This window comes from Erpetoichthys calabaricus, chromosome 11, assembly GCF_900747795.2.
Source record: "Erpetoichthys calabaricus chromosome 11, fErpCal1.3, whole genome shotgun sequence".
Lineage (NCBI taxonomy): Eukaryota > Metazoa > Chordata > Cladistia > Polypteriformes > Polypteridae > Erpetoichthys > Erpetoichthys calabaricus.
Window position 1 is genome coordinate 57327942 of NC_041404.2, and position 18715 is coordinate 57346656.

The 18715-nt window shown below is 42.2% G+C and overlaps 1 protein-coding gene across 1 annotated transcript in view; it reads right to left on the reverse strand.

Moving 5' to 3' along the window:
* Positions 1 to 1133: 1133 nt before the first annotated feature.
* The window catches only part of adamts2a (ADAM metallopeptidase with thrombospondin type 1 motif, 2a), a 590393-nt gene continuing 572811 nt past the window's right edge, over positions 1134 to 18715 (reverse strand). Inside the window, exon 22 of the mRNA XM_051934206.1 lies at positions 1134 to 1770. Within this exon, the coding sequence (XP_051790166.1) occupies positions 1313 to 1770 (458 nt within the window). The 3' untranslated portion in view covers positions 1134 to 1312. The remainder of the gene's footprint in view (positions 1771 to 18715) is intronic.

The following is an 18715-nucleotide window of genomic DNA, read 5'->3' on the forward strand; positions in this document are numbered from 1 at the left end:
CGCCGTGGCTGCTGGGGTCGGGGGGCTTGCTTTGTTTTGGACGTGCTCTGTCTCTAGGTATGTCAGAGGACTGGGACTTTGTGAAGTGGGGTCCAGCCTCATGTGAGGAGGCAAAATGGGGGGGCAGGGGGACTAGGGTGCAGGGGAGAGACAGAGAGCAAGCTATCTCTAATCTATCCTTTTAATCCTTATAATTAAAAGTGCCAACATAACAATAACTCCTGGGAAATTAAGGTCAAAGCCATCTTAGGTTAATACTACAAAATGACAACAAAAAGTTTCTTCTCCTTGACTGGGCTGTGGACATCTTCATTATTCCTTGGCTGGGCTGTGGACATCTTCATTTTTCCTTGACTGGGCTGTGGACATCTTCATTATCTGGTCAATTATCAGTAGGAAGAGGAACGGTGAGAGTAAGCACCCCTGAGCATTTTGAGTCTTCTGTTGAGGCATCTGTACGCTGGACTACTTTGTAGATCATCCCTTCATATATTTTCCGAATATTGTTGAAACCCTCACACTGTAACCACTCCATCTGAACTAATGTGGTGCTGAGGTGTCACCCATTTCATGGCTGCACTCCTGAGTTGGTTTGTCGTGTGGCGTGTGCGGCAATGTGCTGTATCAGCGCGGGCTCCTAATCTGTTGATGAGGAGATGTTTCCAGAGGGTTCCAAGAGATCCGTTCCTCCAACTGTTCAATGAGCAGTCTATTCCAACAGTATTAAGCCTAAGGGAGAACCCAACCCTGGACGGGATGCCAGTCTATTACTGGACCCACTCACACACACACACAAGGCCACATGTAAGGGATGTGGAAGAAAGCCAAACACTTCATGGACATGGAGGTGGAAACCGAAACCAGGTTGCTGCAGCTGCTGCACCACTACGCCACCCCAACTCAAAAGAAACATTAAAAAAATTGTATCAATTGCCTACAACTCCCAGCAGCCATTGCAGTATTATGCTCTTGATTCAGAGGGTGCAGGGGCTGCTGGGAGTTGTAGGCAATTTTATGTAGCACCGCTACAAAGTGTACAGAAATAAAATCCATCATATCGTTATCTCCTTTAGAGGACATGCACGTTTGCCGTAACCCGACATGCTTCATTCAATTAAACAAGAGGCACTCCATCACTGCATAAAGTGACATTTTAATTTCAAAAATTTGTGCAAATACGTGTCGCTTACTGGCGTTAGGGCCCGTGGTCTCCAGTATCAGACTTAGCACCGTGTCAATTACAATATGTGATAAAACGATTCAATCTCTATAAGAGAAATGCCAAGTGTGCTCTGCCGTCGCTGATCTTTCTTTAGGTTTTGACCTTCAGAAGTCCATCTTTCTGCTTTTCAGCAATCAGCTGCTGGATTCGTTGGTTCCTCGTTTTTTCATAATACTGCCTTTTCCGGGGGATGATGTTGGGCTCGGGTGTATCGCCGTCCACCCCGTGGATTTTGTAGGGAACATCGATTGCATTGTTCTCTCGGATGTCATCATTGTGGCTGCCAGCCCCGGTGGTCGTGTCCAAGGCAGAGGTGGGCCACGTTCCGGGAGCCTCGGTAGGAGGGCTCAGCAGTAGTGGGATGATCGAGATCGGTGGAAAGCTGGTGTTTTTTAGCGTGTCGTTGGTTTGATTCATGGAGGAGAAAACACTGGGATGGATTTCGCTACAAGACTTGCAGCACAATTGCATGTATCCGGGGATGGAGCAGTAGCGGCTCAGCACCTCCATGCGACAGAACACCGATTTGTCTCCTTGGCAGCGCTGTCCTGAAAGATAAAAAGCAACAGAAAATTTAGAAGGTCAGAGACAAACTACAGAAAACGGCAGAGCTGCTCTCCTTCTTGTAAGTGGTGTAAATGTGCCTTTGGAGGATATAAGGCTGACTACATTTCCATCCATCTGTTCATCTTTGAAGGCTTCTCTTTGACCACTGTAATGGAAAAATCCACAAGATGGATTATTTCCTTATCCAGAATCTGTTCCGTCCTCATCCTAGTTGCCGTCAGGAATGGTTTGACAACCTGACAGCCCTTCAGTATGTTACCACTCCATCTTGAGAGTCTCCACAGAATGTATAGCCCACGTGAACACTTTTGGGTTTCTTCATAGCTGCCCTTATGCACCGCTCCCTTTTGACGTTCGGTTTTGCAGATGTTACGGTAAATGTGGTTGGGCTGTTAGCCATCTGTTTATTTGGATTAACTTACTTATGCCTAAATGGTTCACATGGAAGGCAAGGCCTATCCCAGTAGTCCATTAGAAGGAGGACTCACACACACAAGGCCAGTTTAGAATCTCCAGTTCACCTAACCCCTCATAACTACTTTCAGATGTTTAGTTCTTCTTCTTTCGGCTGCTCCCTTTAGGGGTTGCCACAGCAGATCATCTTCTTCCATATCTTCCTGTCCTCGTCATCTTGCTCTGTCAAACCCATCACCACATCCATAAACCTCCTCTTAGGCCTTCCTCTCTTCCTCTTGCCTGGCAGCTCTATCCTTAGCACCCTTCTCCCAATATACTCTGCACATGTCCAAACCAACGCAATCTCACCTCTCTGACTTTGTCTCCCAACTGTCCAACCTGAGCTGTACCTCTAATGTCCTCGTTCCTAATCCTGTCCATCCTCGTCACACCCAATGCATATCTTAACATCTTTAACTCTGCAACCTCCAGCTCTGTCTCCTGTGTCACTGTCTCCAGCCCATATAACATAGCTGGTCTCACTACCGTCCTGTAGACCTTCCCTTTCACTCTTGCTGATACCCGTCTGTCACAAATCACTCCTGACACTCTTCTCCACCCACTCCACCCTGCCTGCACTCTCTTCTTCACTTCTCTTCCACAATCCCCATTACTCTGTACTGTTGACCCCAAGTATTTAAACTCCTCCACCTTCGCCAACTCTACTCCCTACATCCTCACCATTCCTCTGACCTCCCTCTCTTTCACACACAGGTATTCCTCTCATTCCTATCCTCTCCTCTCATATCTCCACCTCTCCAGGGTCTCCTCGACCTGCTCCCTACTCTTGCTACAGATCACAATGCCTTCAGTTGTTCACTCTTATATGTAATTTTTCCTAATACTTGCCAGTGCTGGTGGGTCATCTATTGAATTTTCTGAAATTTCTTATGCCAAACACGGGTCACATGGAGTATATTCTTTCCTAGTAGCATCAGGCTCAAGGTAAGTCATTGCATTGTTGACTCGTATACAGCAGGCCAGTTTGAAATCTCCAGTTCTTCTAACCTGCATGTCCACTTTCAAACTGGTGGTTACTCTCACAGGTAACGCTTAATGTTCTTGCTGGTAACACGTCCTTGATCCTTATAGCACTACATTTTGACATTCTTTAGACTGGACTGAACATTTGGGTTTCTTCATAGCTGACCTGCCGTGTGTAGATCTGCGGATGTTATGGGTAGATGTGGTTGGATTTTTACAGATCTGTTTATCTTGATTAACCTGCTGATTCCTAAATGGGTCACATGGAGGGTAAGGCCTATCCTGGTAGACCATTTCAAGGAGGACTCACCTCAACACAAGGCCAGTTTAGAATCTCCAGTTCACCTAACCCTTCATAATTACTTTCACATTTTCAGCTGCTCACTCTTATATTTATATATTTTTGTAAATTCTTGCCAGCGGTGGTGGGTGGTCCACATGAGTACTTTTAGGTTTCTTCATAGCTGGCCTCATACACCCTTGCCTTTTATGGATCACTGGAGGTTATGGTAAATGTGGTTGGATTTTTATAGATCTGTTTATCTTGATTAACCTGCTGATTCCTAAATGGGTCACATGGAGGGTAAGGCCTATCCTGGTAGTCCATTGTAAGGAGGACTCACCTCAACACAAGGCCAGTTTAGAATCTCCAGTTCACCTAACCCTTCATAACTACTTCCAAATTTTCAGTTGACCACTCTTATATGTCATTTTTGTAAATTCTTGCCAGTGCTGATGGGTGGTTCACATGAGTACTTTTAGGTTTCTTCATAGCTGGCCTCATACACCCTGGTCTTTTATGGATCAATGGAGGTTATGGTAAATGTGGTTGGATTTTTATAGATCTGTTTATCTTGATTAACCTGCTGATTCCTAAATGGGTCACATGGAGGGTAAGGCCTATCCTGGTAGTCCATTTCAAGGAGGACTCACCTCAACACAAAGCCAGTTTAGAATCTCCAGTTCACCTAACCCTTCATAATTACTTTCACATTTTCAGTTGCTCACTCTTATATATGCAGAGTGTCCACAAAGTCTCTTTACAACTTCAAAAAATTACTAAAAAGGCAATTGATGAGATATGTTCATCAAATTTGTCCTATGTACTCAGTCGTTATCAAATTTTGTAATCACATTGCATTTGGGTATTTCTGGTACCCTGTTGATGAAAGCGAGGCTGTTGAATACACCCCTAAAAAATGGCTACTCCTCAAGAAAAGGCAGAATATGAATCGTGGTTTATTGAAACAAAATTGGATATGCAGACTCAGCGAAACTACAGGACTAAGTATGGAAAACATCCACCGTCACGTCCGTCAATTCGTGCATGGCACAAGAAATATATGGAGACCGGGACAGTATTGGATAAAGAAAGGAGTGGACGACAAAGAATATCGGAGGAAAACGTCGATCGTGTAAGACAATCCTTTGCTCGCTCTCCTACAAAATCCATCCGTACTGCTGCCAGACAGTTACAGCTACCATGTTCAATAGTGCACAAGGTCCTACACAAGAACTTGCGATCATACGCTTATAAAGTGCAACTCTTACAGGCACTCGAGCCAAATGACAAACCAAGACATAAAGAGTTTGCAGTTAACATGCTGGAATGAATGTCTGAGGATGCCACGTTCCTCACCCGGGTTTGCGTTAGTGATGAGACAATCTTCCATGTTTCAGGGAAACTGAAGACACATAATGTGAGAATCTGGGGCTCAGAAAATCCCCATGTGATATTGTGTATCGAACAAAGATACGGGACATTAATGACCTGAAGCAAAAGATCACTGACACCATTGCCACTGTTGATGAAGCATTGCTACAGAGAACATGGCAAGAAATCGAGCACCGCCTTGATGTGCTTCATGCAACTAATGGTGCCCATATAGAGGTGTATTAAATGAGGCAAAAATAACTTCAATATCTACTCCTCCTTTTGTAATAATTTCCACAGATTTCTCTATTCATTTGTTTTTTTATTAAAATTTTGAAATTGTAAAGAGACTTTGTGGACACCCTGTACAGTGGAACCTCGGGTCATGAACGTCTCGGACCACGTACAAATCGGGTTACGACCAAAAAGTTCACCAAACTTTTGCATCTGTTTACGACCGCACACTCAAGTGAAGAACAAGCCAGTTTCCCTTCCAGTTCATATGCGACGATGATTTCCGCACGTGCTCAGTCTCTGCCTGTGCATTCCCTGTGCAGCGAGCGAGACAGAGAGCACGAGTGCGTGGGCGAGTGAGCGAGAGAGAGAGGGAGTGCACGAGCGAGCGCAAGGGAGAGAGAGAGTGCATGAGCGAGTGAGAGAGAGAGCACGAGAGAGAGCGCAAGGGCACGAGCGAGCGAGAGAGAGAGAGCGCGAGTGAGCGAGAGAGAGAGAGAGAGCGTGAGTGCACGGGCGAGTGAGAGAGAGAGAGAATGCACGAGTGAGCGCAAGAGAGAGAGAGAGAGTGCATGAGCGAACGAGAGAGAGCGCAAGGGCACGAGCGAGCGAGCGAGCGAGAGAGAGAGAGAGAGAGCGAGCGAGTGAGAGAGAGAGAGTGCAAGTGCGTGAGTGAGCGAGAGAGAAGAGAGAGAGCACAAGGGCGTGAGTGAGCGAGAGAGAGAGAGAGAGAGAGAGAGAGAGAAAGAGAGAGGGCGTGAGCGAGAGAGGAGAGAGAGAGAGCGAGCGAGCGTATATATATTTACATACAGTTCGTACGGTCCGGAACGGATTAATTGTATTTACATACAATCCTATGGGGGAAATTACTTTGGGTCACAACCAAATCAGGTTGCGACCAGAGTTTTGGAACGGATTACGGTTGTGACCCGAGGTTCCACCGTATATATTTTTTAATTCTTGCCAGTGCCAGTGGGTGGCCCACATGAGTACTTTTAGGTTTCTTCATAGCTGGCCTCATACACCTCTTTCTTTTGACAATCATTTCAGCAGATATCATGGTTGGATTTTTATAAATCTGTCTATTTGGATGAACCTGCTTATTTCTTAATGGGTCACACGGAAGGCAGGGCCCATCTCAGCAGGGTGGGCTCACATGCACCGGACCAGTTCAGATTCTCCAGTCGGCTTAAACCTTCATAACTTCATTCAGACTCTCCTATGTAACTTTTTGCATTTTTGCTGGCAACCATTAAGTTGCTGCATTTCAAAATCCCAAAGAATGGGCGGCCTATCTGGGATTTCTTCATAGCTGGCCTTATACACCCCTGTCTTTAGCTGATGAATGCTGCAGATGTCATTGCAAACAAAGTTGGATTTTCCTCCATTGAATTTTCTGAAACTGCTTATGCCAAAGAGGGGTCTCATGGAGTAATTATTTCCCAGCAGCATCAGGCTTAAGGTAAGTCCATTGCAGTGTTGACTCATATACCAGCAGGCCAGTATCAAATCTCCAGTTGTCCTAACCTGTATGTCCAATTCTAAATTAGTTCTTACTGGTAACATGTTCTTGATCCTTACCCCGCTGCCCTTTAGTATTCAGCACAGCACAAGGCACTTTCAAGCATATTTGGGTTCCTTCATAGATGGCCTTATACACCCCACTGTGTTTAGTTGAGAAATTCTGCAGATGTTGCAGCAAACGTGGTTAGATTTTTAGCTTTTAGCTGGCTATTTTGGTGAATCCACTTATTACAAAACAGACGGCACCTCTGGTTGGGACACAAATCTTATCTCAGAGTGGATTCACGTACCCCTGGCCAGTCAAAAATCAAATCTTCTACACTTGCAAATGCTCAGTCTCGTAACTTTCGATGTTCTCATTCTGGACCCTATACCATTGCATTTGGAGTTCCAGAGGGGGCAGCCAAGATGAGCTATTGGTGGGCTTCTTCCTAGCTGGCTTTATACCTCCCTGCTTTTAGCTGACCAGTGCTTCAGAAGTTGTGGCACACATGGTTGAATTTTCAGTCGTGTCGCTATGTTGGTAAAGCTGTTTATTCCAAAGCAATTGTCTGCTCTAAGCAGGACTCGAGACCATCACAGTGTGGACGTGTAACCATCAGGCCAGTTAATCATTCATAATGAACCTAAACAGCATTTCCAATTAGTGGTCGCTCCTCTCCTTGATAGCTTTTGGTGTTCTTGCTGGTGACCCATCGGTGGCCCTCACACCACTGCATGTTGAGATCCCCCAAAGTGAACATCATGAGGACCTTATGGTTTCTTCATAGCTGGCCTTACATACCCCTGCACATGTTGTGGCAGACATTGATGGATTTTCACCCATACGTGTATTTGTTTAGAACGTGAAGGGGGTATTATAAGAGAACAGGTGTCCTGATTCAGGTGAAAAACATCATACTTTGTTTTGTTATTTGACTCCGTGGTGTGAAAGTACCCATGGTGAGATGGTAGAGCGGGGTCATCACTGCACACTGGAGGGCACCAGGGGCTTTTGGCTGTCTGTCCCACTCTGTGCTGTCACAGGTGACTAACAGCACACACTGACTTCATCCTCGCACCAACCCTTTCATGTATTACAGCATGTGCTACAAATGTGATAAACATGTCATTAAAAACAGCAGAGCAGTTAGTGAGCAGCAGAGTATCATTCTGGAAAGAGTACAGAAGGTTAATAGAGTGCCATGCATTGGTAGAAACAGCAGCGTCTCCAAAGGTGTGTGATTTAAAACTCTCAGACGTGCAGACATTCATATGAACTCCGCCGCACACACAACACCTCACATTTAAGAAGTGATACAGCGCCACCTTCTGGTTCAAAAACTAAAAGACGGAGCAAATCTCTAAAAGCTCCACAGATTCTGGGCTGTGCTGGAGGCTCCTGGAGACCTGCATGGGGTTTTGGTTTTCCTCTCCTCCACTGGCCATCTGACTGCAGCGTCGTTTTACCAAAGTAAATGTCAGAGATGTAAAAAGTGCCGATAGTTAATAGTGCTCTAGGATATTTAATTCCATCATTGATTGCATTCATTTCTTTTATTGTTTTCATCTATTTGTTTATTTGTCATATTTATAAAGCACTTCAAGCCACACTTGTTTGATAAACATGTACTATACAGTAGAAATAAAAGTTATTGTTCTAGATCGATGTCTTAAATCACGCTTTTCATGGCTACCTATCAGTCTATGATGTAATACATGCCATATAGTAGTAGTAGTAATAATAATGATAATAATAATAATTCTTTGCATTTATATAGCACTTTTCTAACTACTCAAAGTGCTCTCCACACAGAGAGGACCCAGGAAGCGAAATCAACAATCTCCTTACTGTAAAGCAGGAGCACAAACAGCGCACCTCACAAACTGTATCTCTCCAGGACAGAGCGCCTCTAATACCAATCTGTCTGTTGGTTCATAAAGTACAGCGTGAAATCATCCTGTCTTTCAATTATGTACAGTCATTCATATTAACTCATCTGGCTATGACTGACTACTTTTAACCTGACTTTAAATTGTATAATTTTTATAATATATGTATATATATATATATGTTTAATCAGTTCCATTTATCTATGATTCAGTTCCTTTCTGTTCAATTTATCTATCTATGATATAGTGCCTTTCATTTAATGTTTTCTATTATATAGTGACTTTCAATCCAGTTATCTATCTATCTATCTATCTATCTATCTATCTATCTATCTATCTATCTATCTATCTATCTATCTATCTATCTATCTATCTATCTATCTATCTATCTATCTATCTATCTATTATATAGTGCCTTTCATATCTATCTATCTATCTATCTATCTATCTATCTATCTATCTATCTATCTATCTATCTATCTATCTATCTATCTATCTATCTATCTATCTATCTATCTATCTATTATATAGTGCCTTTCACATCTATCTATCTATCTATCTATCTATCTATCTATCTATCTATCTATCTATCTATCTATCTATCTATCTATCTATCTATCTATCTATCTATCTATCTATCTATCTATCTATCTTTTTTGAAAGATTTTTAGTATTTTAACTTGGATCAGACTCTTCCCAGAATGTTCTGTTAGGTTTTGTGGTGTGATTTCAGCCCAGTTTGTATTCTTCAATTTGTTATTTTTATTTAAGTGGCTGATGCCTTTTGCTGTTTTCTGTGCCCATGCATTCTTTTCCTGATTATTCTAATTGTTGTGAATAGGCCTCTGCCCCTACTTATTTCCCTTAGTGACTCCAGGAAAATGTAAAGATGTTCAGCATTTTAAATACAGCTATAGGGAATTTCTATCGCTGTTCTGTAAATGATCCTGATTATGAGATTTCTTTGGATTCATTTTTGGAGTCGTGTTCTGCTTGTGGCGCCTCCTTTCCTTTTGAATTGCGAGTGCCTGAAGGTGACTGACTGCTCAGCAGCAGAGATGTTCTGTGCCACTTGTGCGCCTTAGCCACTAGATGGCAGCAGAGCCTCATTTGTGTTAAGATTCTTTTATTTAATCCGCTCCTGCTTCATAAAGTGCCAAGAGAGAGAAAGGCACAATATAAAATAACATTTATGTAATCATTTCTTTTTGTAGACACATAATAATTACATTTTAATTCTAATACAGTGTCAGTTCATTTTGGTCAGAATATCACTGCCTCCTCTGTAGGGTACTGAGAAAAGCGCTATATAAATGTAATGAATTATTATTACACTAAAGTTCAGCTCTAAGCTGAATATCAAATGTTCAGGCACATGGCATCAAATGCTGGCAGCTGCTCTCGTCAAAAGAAATCCTCTGCCAGAGGTGTGTTATGACTGTTGATGACTCGGATTCTGTACTGTCAGGTGAGATTTTTGAGCCATTAGAGGAAAGTGACAATAAGAAAAACTGCTTTGTTATGTTTTTTCACAATCTGGGTAATCGAAAGGAGTTTGATGACCCCAAAAAAAAAAAAAAATAAAAATGAAGCCTCCAAAGAGACACATTTCTATACTTTGTGTTTATATTGTCACACATATGAAAGGCTGATCTGAATGTATTTCCACCCCGACTCGAGGGGTGGCGCTGTTGCCTAATGTTTCTCCTCCTTTCTCTCTTGCAGATCAGATGACCAGCATTCCCAATGACGTCACTTCTGGGTCATGGTTCTTTGGCCCCGCCCCTTCCAGTCTAGCAGCTTCTTAAGGGGCTTCTTAAGGGGCGTGGCCACCATCTTTGAGTCAGTCGTGATTTGAGTGCTGTCTTGCATTTGCCTAATTACTTTTTCACCTTTTTTCCATCAACTATTCGCCGTTCGTCTCCATGATGCCCCAAATCTTTATCTTAATTTTTGTCTCCAATTATTAGAGTGACTGAGCTGGCATAGGAGAGGCTGACAGAATTCTTTTCCTAAAGGATCATCAGGCTGAGGGGGACCCCCAATAGAAGAATGGTGCGGTAGAAGTAAGACATCATTGGTTGGTAAGTGGCACATGACCAAATCAGCCTTCATGGCTCCATTACCAAGACCAGACTACATTGTACGGTCCTAAGAAGAGACGATTCGCAGGTCTTAGTGCTCAGTGAACAGCAGAAATTGATTAGTAGCGCCTTTAACTAAACCACAGATTAACTTGTTTTGGCCCCCGTGTTTCTCCTCAGTTTGCTCAGCTGGCCATCTAATCGCCAGGCCCGGCAAGGAATGTTTCGGCCTCTTCCTCATTGACGACATGCGGCCAGAGACAGAGCACAGAAATAATAAAAGCCTATCCTCATGTAACGCTCCTAAAAAAATGGCAGTACTTACAATGAGCGTCACTGCTGTTATCGAGCTGATGAACCGACTCTGAAATCTGGGGAAAGGGTACAGAAAGTAATGACGACGAGATGTTAGTAGAATCGTAGAATTGAGGGTCAATCAAAAAGTAAAGGCAATTTGAAATTTAGGTGGCAACTGCAACAGATAGAAGCTGACGTCATAGAACACGTTTGTGATGGCTTATGGGTAGTTGGAATACACACAGTGCAGCAGCACTCTGCTGCCAGTCTAGTGGAAGCCAAGGTCCAACAAACATGGACTGCACCATAGTGAAATTTATTTGGACAAGGGGGAGTGAAACCTGTTGAGATTCACCGATGGATGTCGGCTAAGTATGGAAGTGAGAGCAGCAGGACTCAACGAAAAGTTTAGGAATGGGTAGAAAGGTTTAAAGCAGCAAAACCTGAAGAAGCTCGACCTGGCCGACCATCAACATCACGCACACAAGCCCACATCGACACGACGAAGAGAAGGTCGACGGATTACGTTGTCCACTGTCGCTGCCCATTTGGGTATCGGCTATGGATCTGCATGTGGTATGGCAAATGACGACCTGGGATACCGTTGAGTTTGCCCAAGATGGGTACCTAAACGACTTACTGGTCTGCAGAAGTAACGGCACGTGGAAAGTTTTGACCGAATTCCTGAAACGTTATGAAGAAAATCTGAGTGTTTTGGAGTAGATTGCCATCGGAGATGAGACGTTGGTCCATCACTGTGAGCCGGAAAGCAAGAGACGAAGCATGCAGTGGAAGGACCCACCTTGAAGAAAGTCAAACAACAGCCGTCCACCAAGAACATCACGATGACCTTCTTTGATGGTGATATTCTGGTGCATTTTCAGGAACACGGACAATCAGTGACCGACATAACGCTTAAATGGAAAGTGAAACCTGCAATTCACAGCAAAAGAGCAGCGACGTTGTCAAAAAGACGTTGTAAAATCGCACGTCCTGATTTAGTGGTTGTGATGGTGGAGGCAATGCAACAGCTGCGATTTGAACGTCTTCCACACCCTTTTACAGTTCTGACCATCACACCTTTGGTCCACTTAGAAGAAGCTCTACACCAGGGGTCTCCAACCTTTAACCCCACTGAGAGCTACTTTTACAAAATGAAAATGGCCGAGAGCTCCTCATGGTTTCTAACGTTTCTTCTCATAGCTTCCATCCATCCATCCATTTTCCAACCCGCTGAATCCGAACACAGGGTCACGGGGGTCTGCTGGAGCCAATCCCAGCCAACACAGGGCACAAGGCAGGAACCAATCCTGGGCAGGGTGCCAACCCACCACAGGACACACACAAACACACCAAGCACACACTAGGGCCAATTTAGAATCACCAATCCACCATGTCTTTGGACTGTGGGAGGAAACCGGAGCGCCCGGAGGAAACCCAAATAAACTGAATACGCTTGTCTTGCCTGAATATTTACAAAATGTTGGTGTCCACAACTCACATTTTGCATTAAAACATCACAGAAAACTGCGGTGGGCTGGCGCCCTGCCCGGGATTTGTTTCCTGCCTTGCACCCTGTGCTGGCTGGGATTGGCTCCAGCAGACCCCCGTGACCCTGTAGTTAGGATATAGCAGGTTGGACGATGACTGACTGACGTGACAAAAAATATTGAGTTCACCTGCAAGTGCATTTTGTACGTTGGTACGCATCTTCTAGTGTATCTCACACTATTGAATTAAAACATGAATGCTGTCAAAATAAAACAATGCAATTCCAAATCCACAGATCTGACATATTCTTTTGTCATTTTGTCACATGTCACTTTAGTCACAGGTCCAGTTGCAGTTGTGATGTGTTTTTTAGTGAGTCAGATGACTGGCACTGAGGTATGTGGTGGAGTGGTGCCCCTCAGGTTCACTCTTCTGGAGTCATTTCAATGTTCGTCTGTCCGTCTTGTTCTGAACTTTGATTTCATGACATTCATGTCAGACTCACAGAGGTATGGAGACCCAAACAAAGCAGACATTTTCAGAGCAGCTTGGTGAAGGTTCTTCTAGTTATCTGGCTCTACTAAGCTCCAGAAATGCTGTTGAGACTTTAACTGCACATTAGTTTGAAGGTTTACTAATATAGGGTGGCACAGTGGTAGTGCAGTTAGAAGACCTGGGATTCGCTTCCCGGGTCCTCCTTACGTGGAGTTTGCATGTTCTCCCCGTGTCTGCTCCGGTTTCCTCCCACAGTCCAAAGACATGCAGGTTAGGTGCATTGGCGATTCTAGTGTGTGTGTGCGTGCCCGACGGTAGGCTGGCGCCCTGCCCGGGGTTTGTGTGCTGCCTTGCGCCCTGTGTTGGCTGGGGTTGGCCCTGTAGTTAGGATATAGCGGGTTGGATAATGGATGGATGGATGGTTTACTAATATATAATACCAGTAACGGCGCACTGCACGAATACACTTGACTTGACCATCCCTAGTTTTCCTCCTCTTTCTCTGTACGTCTATCATTCGTTTGCTCAGAGGTTGATGCGCTTGCTGTTTCCTGAGCATCTCTGCTTTTCTCCACCCTAGCGGTCCGCTACTTCTCATCTTTTCGCGTTAAAACTGATTAAGTCAGTGCTTGTGTTGCAATTATTTAGTACGTTTTCCTTCATTTTTCACTTAAGCTAGCACTTAAGTCTCCAATCCGCCTCAAGAATGATTTAAGATATGAAGAGGTAGAGGAAGTGATGGCAAAGGTGGGCAGGATGAGAACGGTGCCCGTACGCATACGCCACCCTGCTGACAACTGCCGGGAGTTGATTCTACAATAAAATAAAAATAAAATAACCTTGGAGGTCAATCATCACCCTGAAAGCGGCTAGTAGACGTCAAGTGGTATATGTATACCAAATTTCAGGTCAATCGTTCAAACGATTTACGAGTTAACAGGTGATTTAAAATCCTGGACAGAAACACGAATAGCCACGGTAGCGTATTATAGAAGAAGAAGATAAAATCCAATGTCTGTCTGTCTGCCTGTTTTTCACAAGAGAACTACTTCATGGATTTAGATCGGGTTTTCTTCTACAATTTGCTTGAACAATCCGGTTGATTTTGCGACTTCTCTCATTTGGCTGTGTATCAGAGTTCGATTTATTTGCACGAATCCGAGTGAGACGCAGCGGGCCGAGGAAAGGGGCCTTCCTCACTCACTCACTCGCCAGCTTTGGGGCGTATGCCTTAACTCCGCTTAGCTAGCGAACGAGAGAACAATTGAATTCAACTTTGTTTGATATTTAAAATAAAGCGTTACTTACGTCTTGATGAGTTTGAGTCCGGATATTCTCTTAAGTGTCTGACACATTGAAAAGATAAGAAAAGAATTCAGACTGTGGATCGTGATGTTGTGTTAAAAGGATCATGATATGATTTTTTTTGGAAAGACCCCTAATTTGACTAATCAAGTTTTTATTTTTATTTATATATATATTTTTTATTTTTTTTAATATATTTAAATTTAAGTAGGATTCATTAACCCTTTGGTGAGCTACCTGGAAAGGGGTTGTGAGCTACTGGTAGCTCGTGAGCGACGAGTTGGAGACCCCTGCTCTACACAGTGACGGGTTCCCCTCTGATGATGAGGTTTAAGGAAGTGGTGCAGACCTGGACTCGGGAGAAGCTGAAAGGCGTCATCTCCCAAGGAATGAGCAAGTTGGTGGAATGATACAAGAAGTGCAGCGACCTGCGGGGTGACAATGTGGAGAAGTGATAGAACCGGTAAGTTTATCAGCTCACAGTCACCGGTATTAAGGTATTAAGTAAGTTGCCTTTACTTTTTGATTCTCCCTCGTGTATAAAGCATAATTGTCTCTCTGTAACTCATTTCTTCATAATGTAGTGTCACACACGTGTGCTTAGGGGACATCTTCAGGGCTTTAGAAAAGTTAACATTACCAACCCCGAACAGAGAAGAGGGTGCTCTTGCTTGTTCCATCTTCCCTTTTTTACCCACAGCCCCGAGGCTCGAAGAGTGGACAACTTGTGCCCTACAAAGGAGGACTGGCAAGCCCAACCCTTCTTACGTGTAATGCACCTCACAGTAGGTAACCCAATAAGAGCAGAGTTTGTCCGTGTAATTCATTCTGCACCCATCTTTTCCTAATAATCAAATTAATTCACAGTCAACAAAGCGTACAAAGTGCCTAGTTGGAGATCGGACAATAGTCCAAAACAGCAAGCTTCACAGTAGAGCACAGGCTCCACATAATACGTATTGCGAGAGATCTCATATCAGACCTGGATGACACCCATGAATGCAAAATTTCTAATGTGTGTTTGGAGAAGTTGTTGTTTTCCATAATATTTAAAGTTTTCTTTAGCTTTTTCAGAGAAGCATTTCATTACAATTTGCACTCAGTCTGTAATGCTATGTGACAAATAAAAGTTCATTTGATCTGATATCTCCATGACACTTCGTCAAACTCTGTCAATTTTATGTATCAGTAAAGGATGGAGTTTGCTCTTCTGCAAATTCGATGAAATTGTGGAAATGATCATTATCTTTACTGAATTCTGACAAAGTACTGCTTCAGTAGTGATGAGCAAACACTGTGGAGTTCACCTTGGTGTGAGTTCAGCGAAATCGTGGAAATGTTTAACTTTGTCAAATTTTTGTCAATGTTATATATCAGTAGTGATGAGCAAACAATGTGGAGTTCGGCGAAATCGTGGAAATACTCAGCAACTTCGCTAAACTCTGTCAATGTTATGCATCAGTAATGATGAGCAAACACTGCGGAGTTTACCAACTTTACCAAACTCCGCAAAATGCGTTGAGGTGAATGGAGAAGGAGGAGCTAAACTGGTTTTGAGTGGATTATAACGGTGCAGTGATGGTGTATTCTGGTGGATAACCTAATCCCATATAATTTATATAATATAATGGTGGCTCTGTCCAGGGTTTGTTCCTGCCTTGTGCCCAAGATTTTGGTAGACTTGTCATCATTAGTGATGAGCAAACACTATGGAATTCGCTTTCCTATGAATTCGGTAAAATCGTGCAAATGTTCATTAACTTCGTTGAACTCTGTCAATGTTATGCATCAGTAGTGATGAGCAAACAATGCAGAGTTCGGTGAAATCGTGGAAATGTTTGTTATCTTTGTTAAATTTTCTCAAAGTTGTGAATCAGTAGTGATGAGCAAACAATATGGAGTTCATTTTACTGTGAATTTGACGAAATCGTGAAAATGTTTGTTAATTTTGTCAAACTCTGTCAATATTATGCATCAGTTGTGATGAGCAAACAATGTGGAGTTCGGCGAAATTGTGGAAATGTTTGTTATCTTCATCAAATTTTGTCAAAGATATATATCAGTAGTGATGAGCAAACAATGTGGAGTTCGGCGAAATTGTGCAAATGTTCGTTAACTTTGTCAAATTCTGTCAATATTATGCATCAGTAGTGATGAGCAAACAATGCAGAGTTCGGCGAAATCGTGGAAATGTTTGTTAACCTTCGTCAAATTTTGTCAAAGTTGTGAATTAGTAGTGATGAGAAAACAGTATGGAGTTCATTTTACTGTGAATTTGGCAAAATCGTGAAAATGTTTGTTAATTTTGTCAAAGTTATATATCAGAAGCGATGAGCAAACAATGTGGAGTTCGGCGAAGTCGTGGAAATGTTTATCTTCGTCAAATTTTGTTAAAGTTGTGAATCAGTAGTGATGAGTGAACAGTATGGAGTTCACTTTACTGTGAATTTGGGAAAAAATCGTGAAAATGTTCTTTAACTTTGTCGAACTCTGTCAATATTATGCATCAGTAGTGATGAGCAAACAATGCAGTGTTCGGCGAAATCGTGAAAAGGTTTGTTATCTTCATCATATTTTGTCAATGTTCTATATCAATAGTGATGAGCAAACAATGCAGTGTTCGGCGAAATCGTGAAAATGTTTGTTATCTTCATCATATTTTGTCAATGTTATATATCAGTAGTGATGAGCAAACAATGCAGAGTTCGGCAAAATTGTCGAAATGTTTGTTATCTTTGTCATATTTTGTCAAAGTTATATATCAGTAGGCATGAGCAAACAATGTGGAGCTCGGCGAAGTCGTGGAAATGTTTGTTATCTTCGTCAAATTTTATCAAATTTGTGAATCAGTTGTGATGAGTAAACAGTATGGAATTCATTTTACTATGAATTCAGCGAAATTGTGAAAATGTTTGTTAACTTTGTCAAAGTTATATATCAGAAGCGATGAGCAAACAATGCAGTGTTCGGCGAAATTGTGAAAATGTTTGTTATCTTCATCATATTTTGTCAATGTTATATATCAGTAGCAATGAGAACACAATGCAGAGTTCGGCAAAATTGTCGAAATGTTTATCTTCGTCATATTTTGTCAAAGTTATATATCAGTAGTGATAAGCAAACAATGCAGAGTTCGGCGAAGTCGTGGAAATGTTTGTTATCTTCGTCAAATTTTATCAAAGTTGTGAATCAGTAGTGATGAGCGAACAGTATGGAGTTCATTTTACTGTGAATTCAGCGAAATCATGAAAATGTTCGTTAACTTTGTCGAACTCTGTCAATATTATGCATCAGTAGTGATGAGCAAACAATGTGGAGTTCGGCGAAATTGTGCAAATGTTTGTTAACCTTGCCAAACTCAGCAAAATAAATTGAAGTCAATGGAGAAGGAGGAGCTAAACTAGTTTTGAGTGGATTATAATGGTGCCATGATGGTGGATAACCTAATCCCATATAATTTATATAATATAATGGTGGCCTTTGTGCCCAGTGCTAGCCGGGATAGGCTCCAACACTCCACCCGCGCCCCCTGGATTAAGCGAGTTAGTAAATGACATGACATACTTGCCTTTAACAATAACAGAGAGCTGTCAATGTTCCATTTTTTTTTTTTAGTTTTCATTTTATTTCTACAACTCATTTTCTTTCATATGTTTTTTTCACTTTTTTTTTCTTTTATTTGCAGTTGCTCATGACAAAAACCTAAACAATGAGAAGATGCACGCTTTCCAGTTGAATTTGTAAGAAATATACCGTATCTAAAGTTACAGGTTCACAGTCACTTTGGTAAAACACTTCATTGGTTTGAAACAGTTAAATAAGTCGGGAACTCAATAGAAATCGGGGATGTAAAAACAGAAATGGCACGTTATGTGTCTTATTAAATATATACAAAAACATTAATAAATTATCCCTGAAAAAACAAAGTGCATATACATTTAGTGCACGTTGCCCAGATTATCCTTATTGTACCTTCACAGTAGCCACTAGCAGGATGTAATTCAGTGCCTTCAAACAAGGAAAAAAACTTTTTTCTTGTTCAAAATGTAAAGATATAACAGTCATAAACATTGTTAATACAGTCAACACCAATGATATTTACAGTATACTGTATCAGTGCAAGCCGTCCTTAAGATTATTTTCCATAAGATACCTTGTAACATAATCACAGTACAACGATGTGATCACATTATAATGACATATTTGAAGTGCTTAAAGGTGATTTTTTCTGGTTTCTGTTCATTAACCCTGTAAAACGGCAGCGCAGTGGGGAGGGGGTCAATCACCGCCCCCCCCAAGTCTGTCTGTCTGTCCGTCCGTTCGTCAGCAACAACAATAACAGCAGCAGCAGCAGCAGCTCTCGGAATTTTCTTTTTTTAAATACTGAAATTCGAGGCAATCAAGCGCGTTTTGTTTTGTCCACTTTTGATACGAAATGCCGTTACATTCAATCTTGCATAAGGCATTTTGTCTAACGTTGCAAATACGTAAAATATTACACTTTTTTTTTTTGTTTCTATTCACTGATTT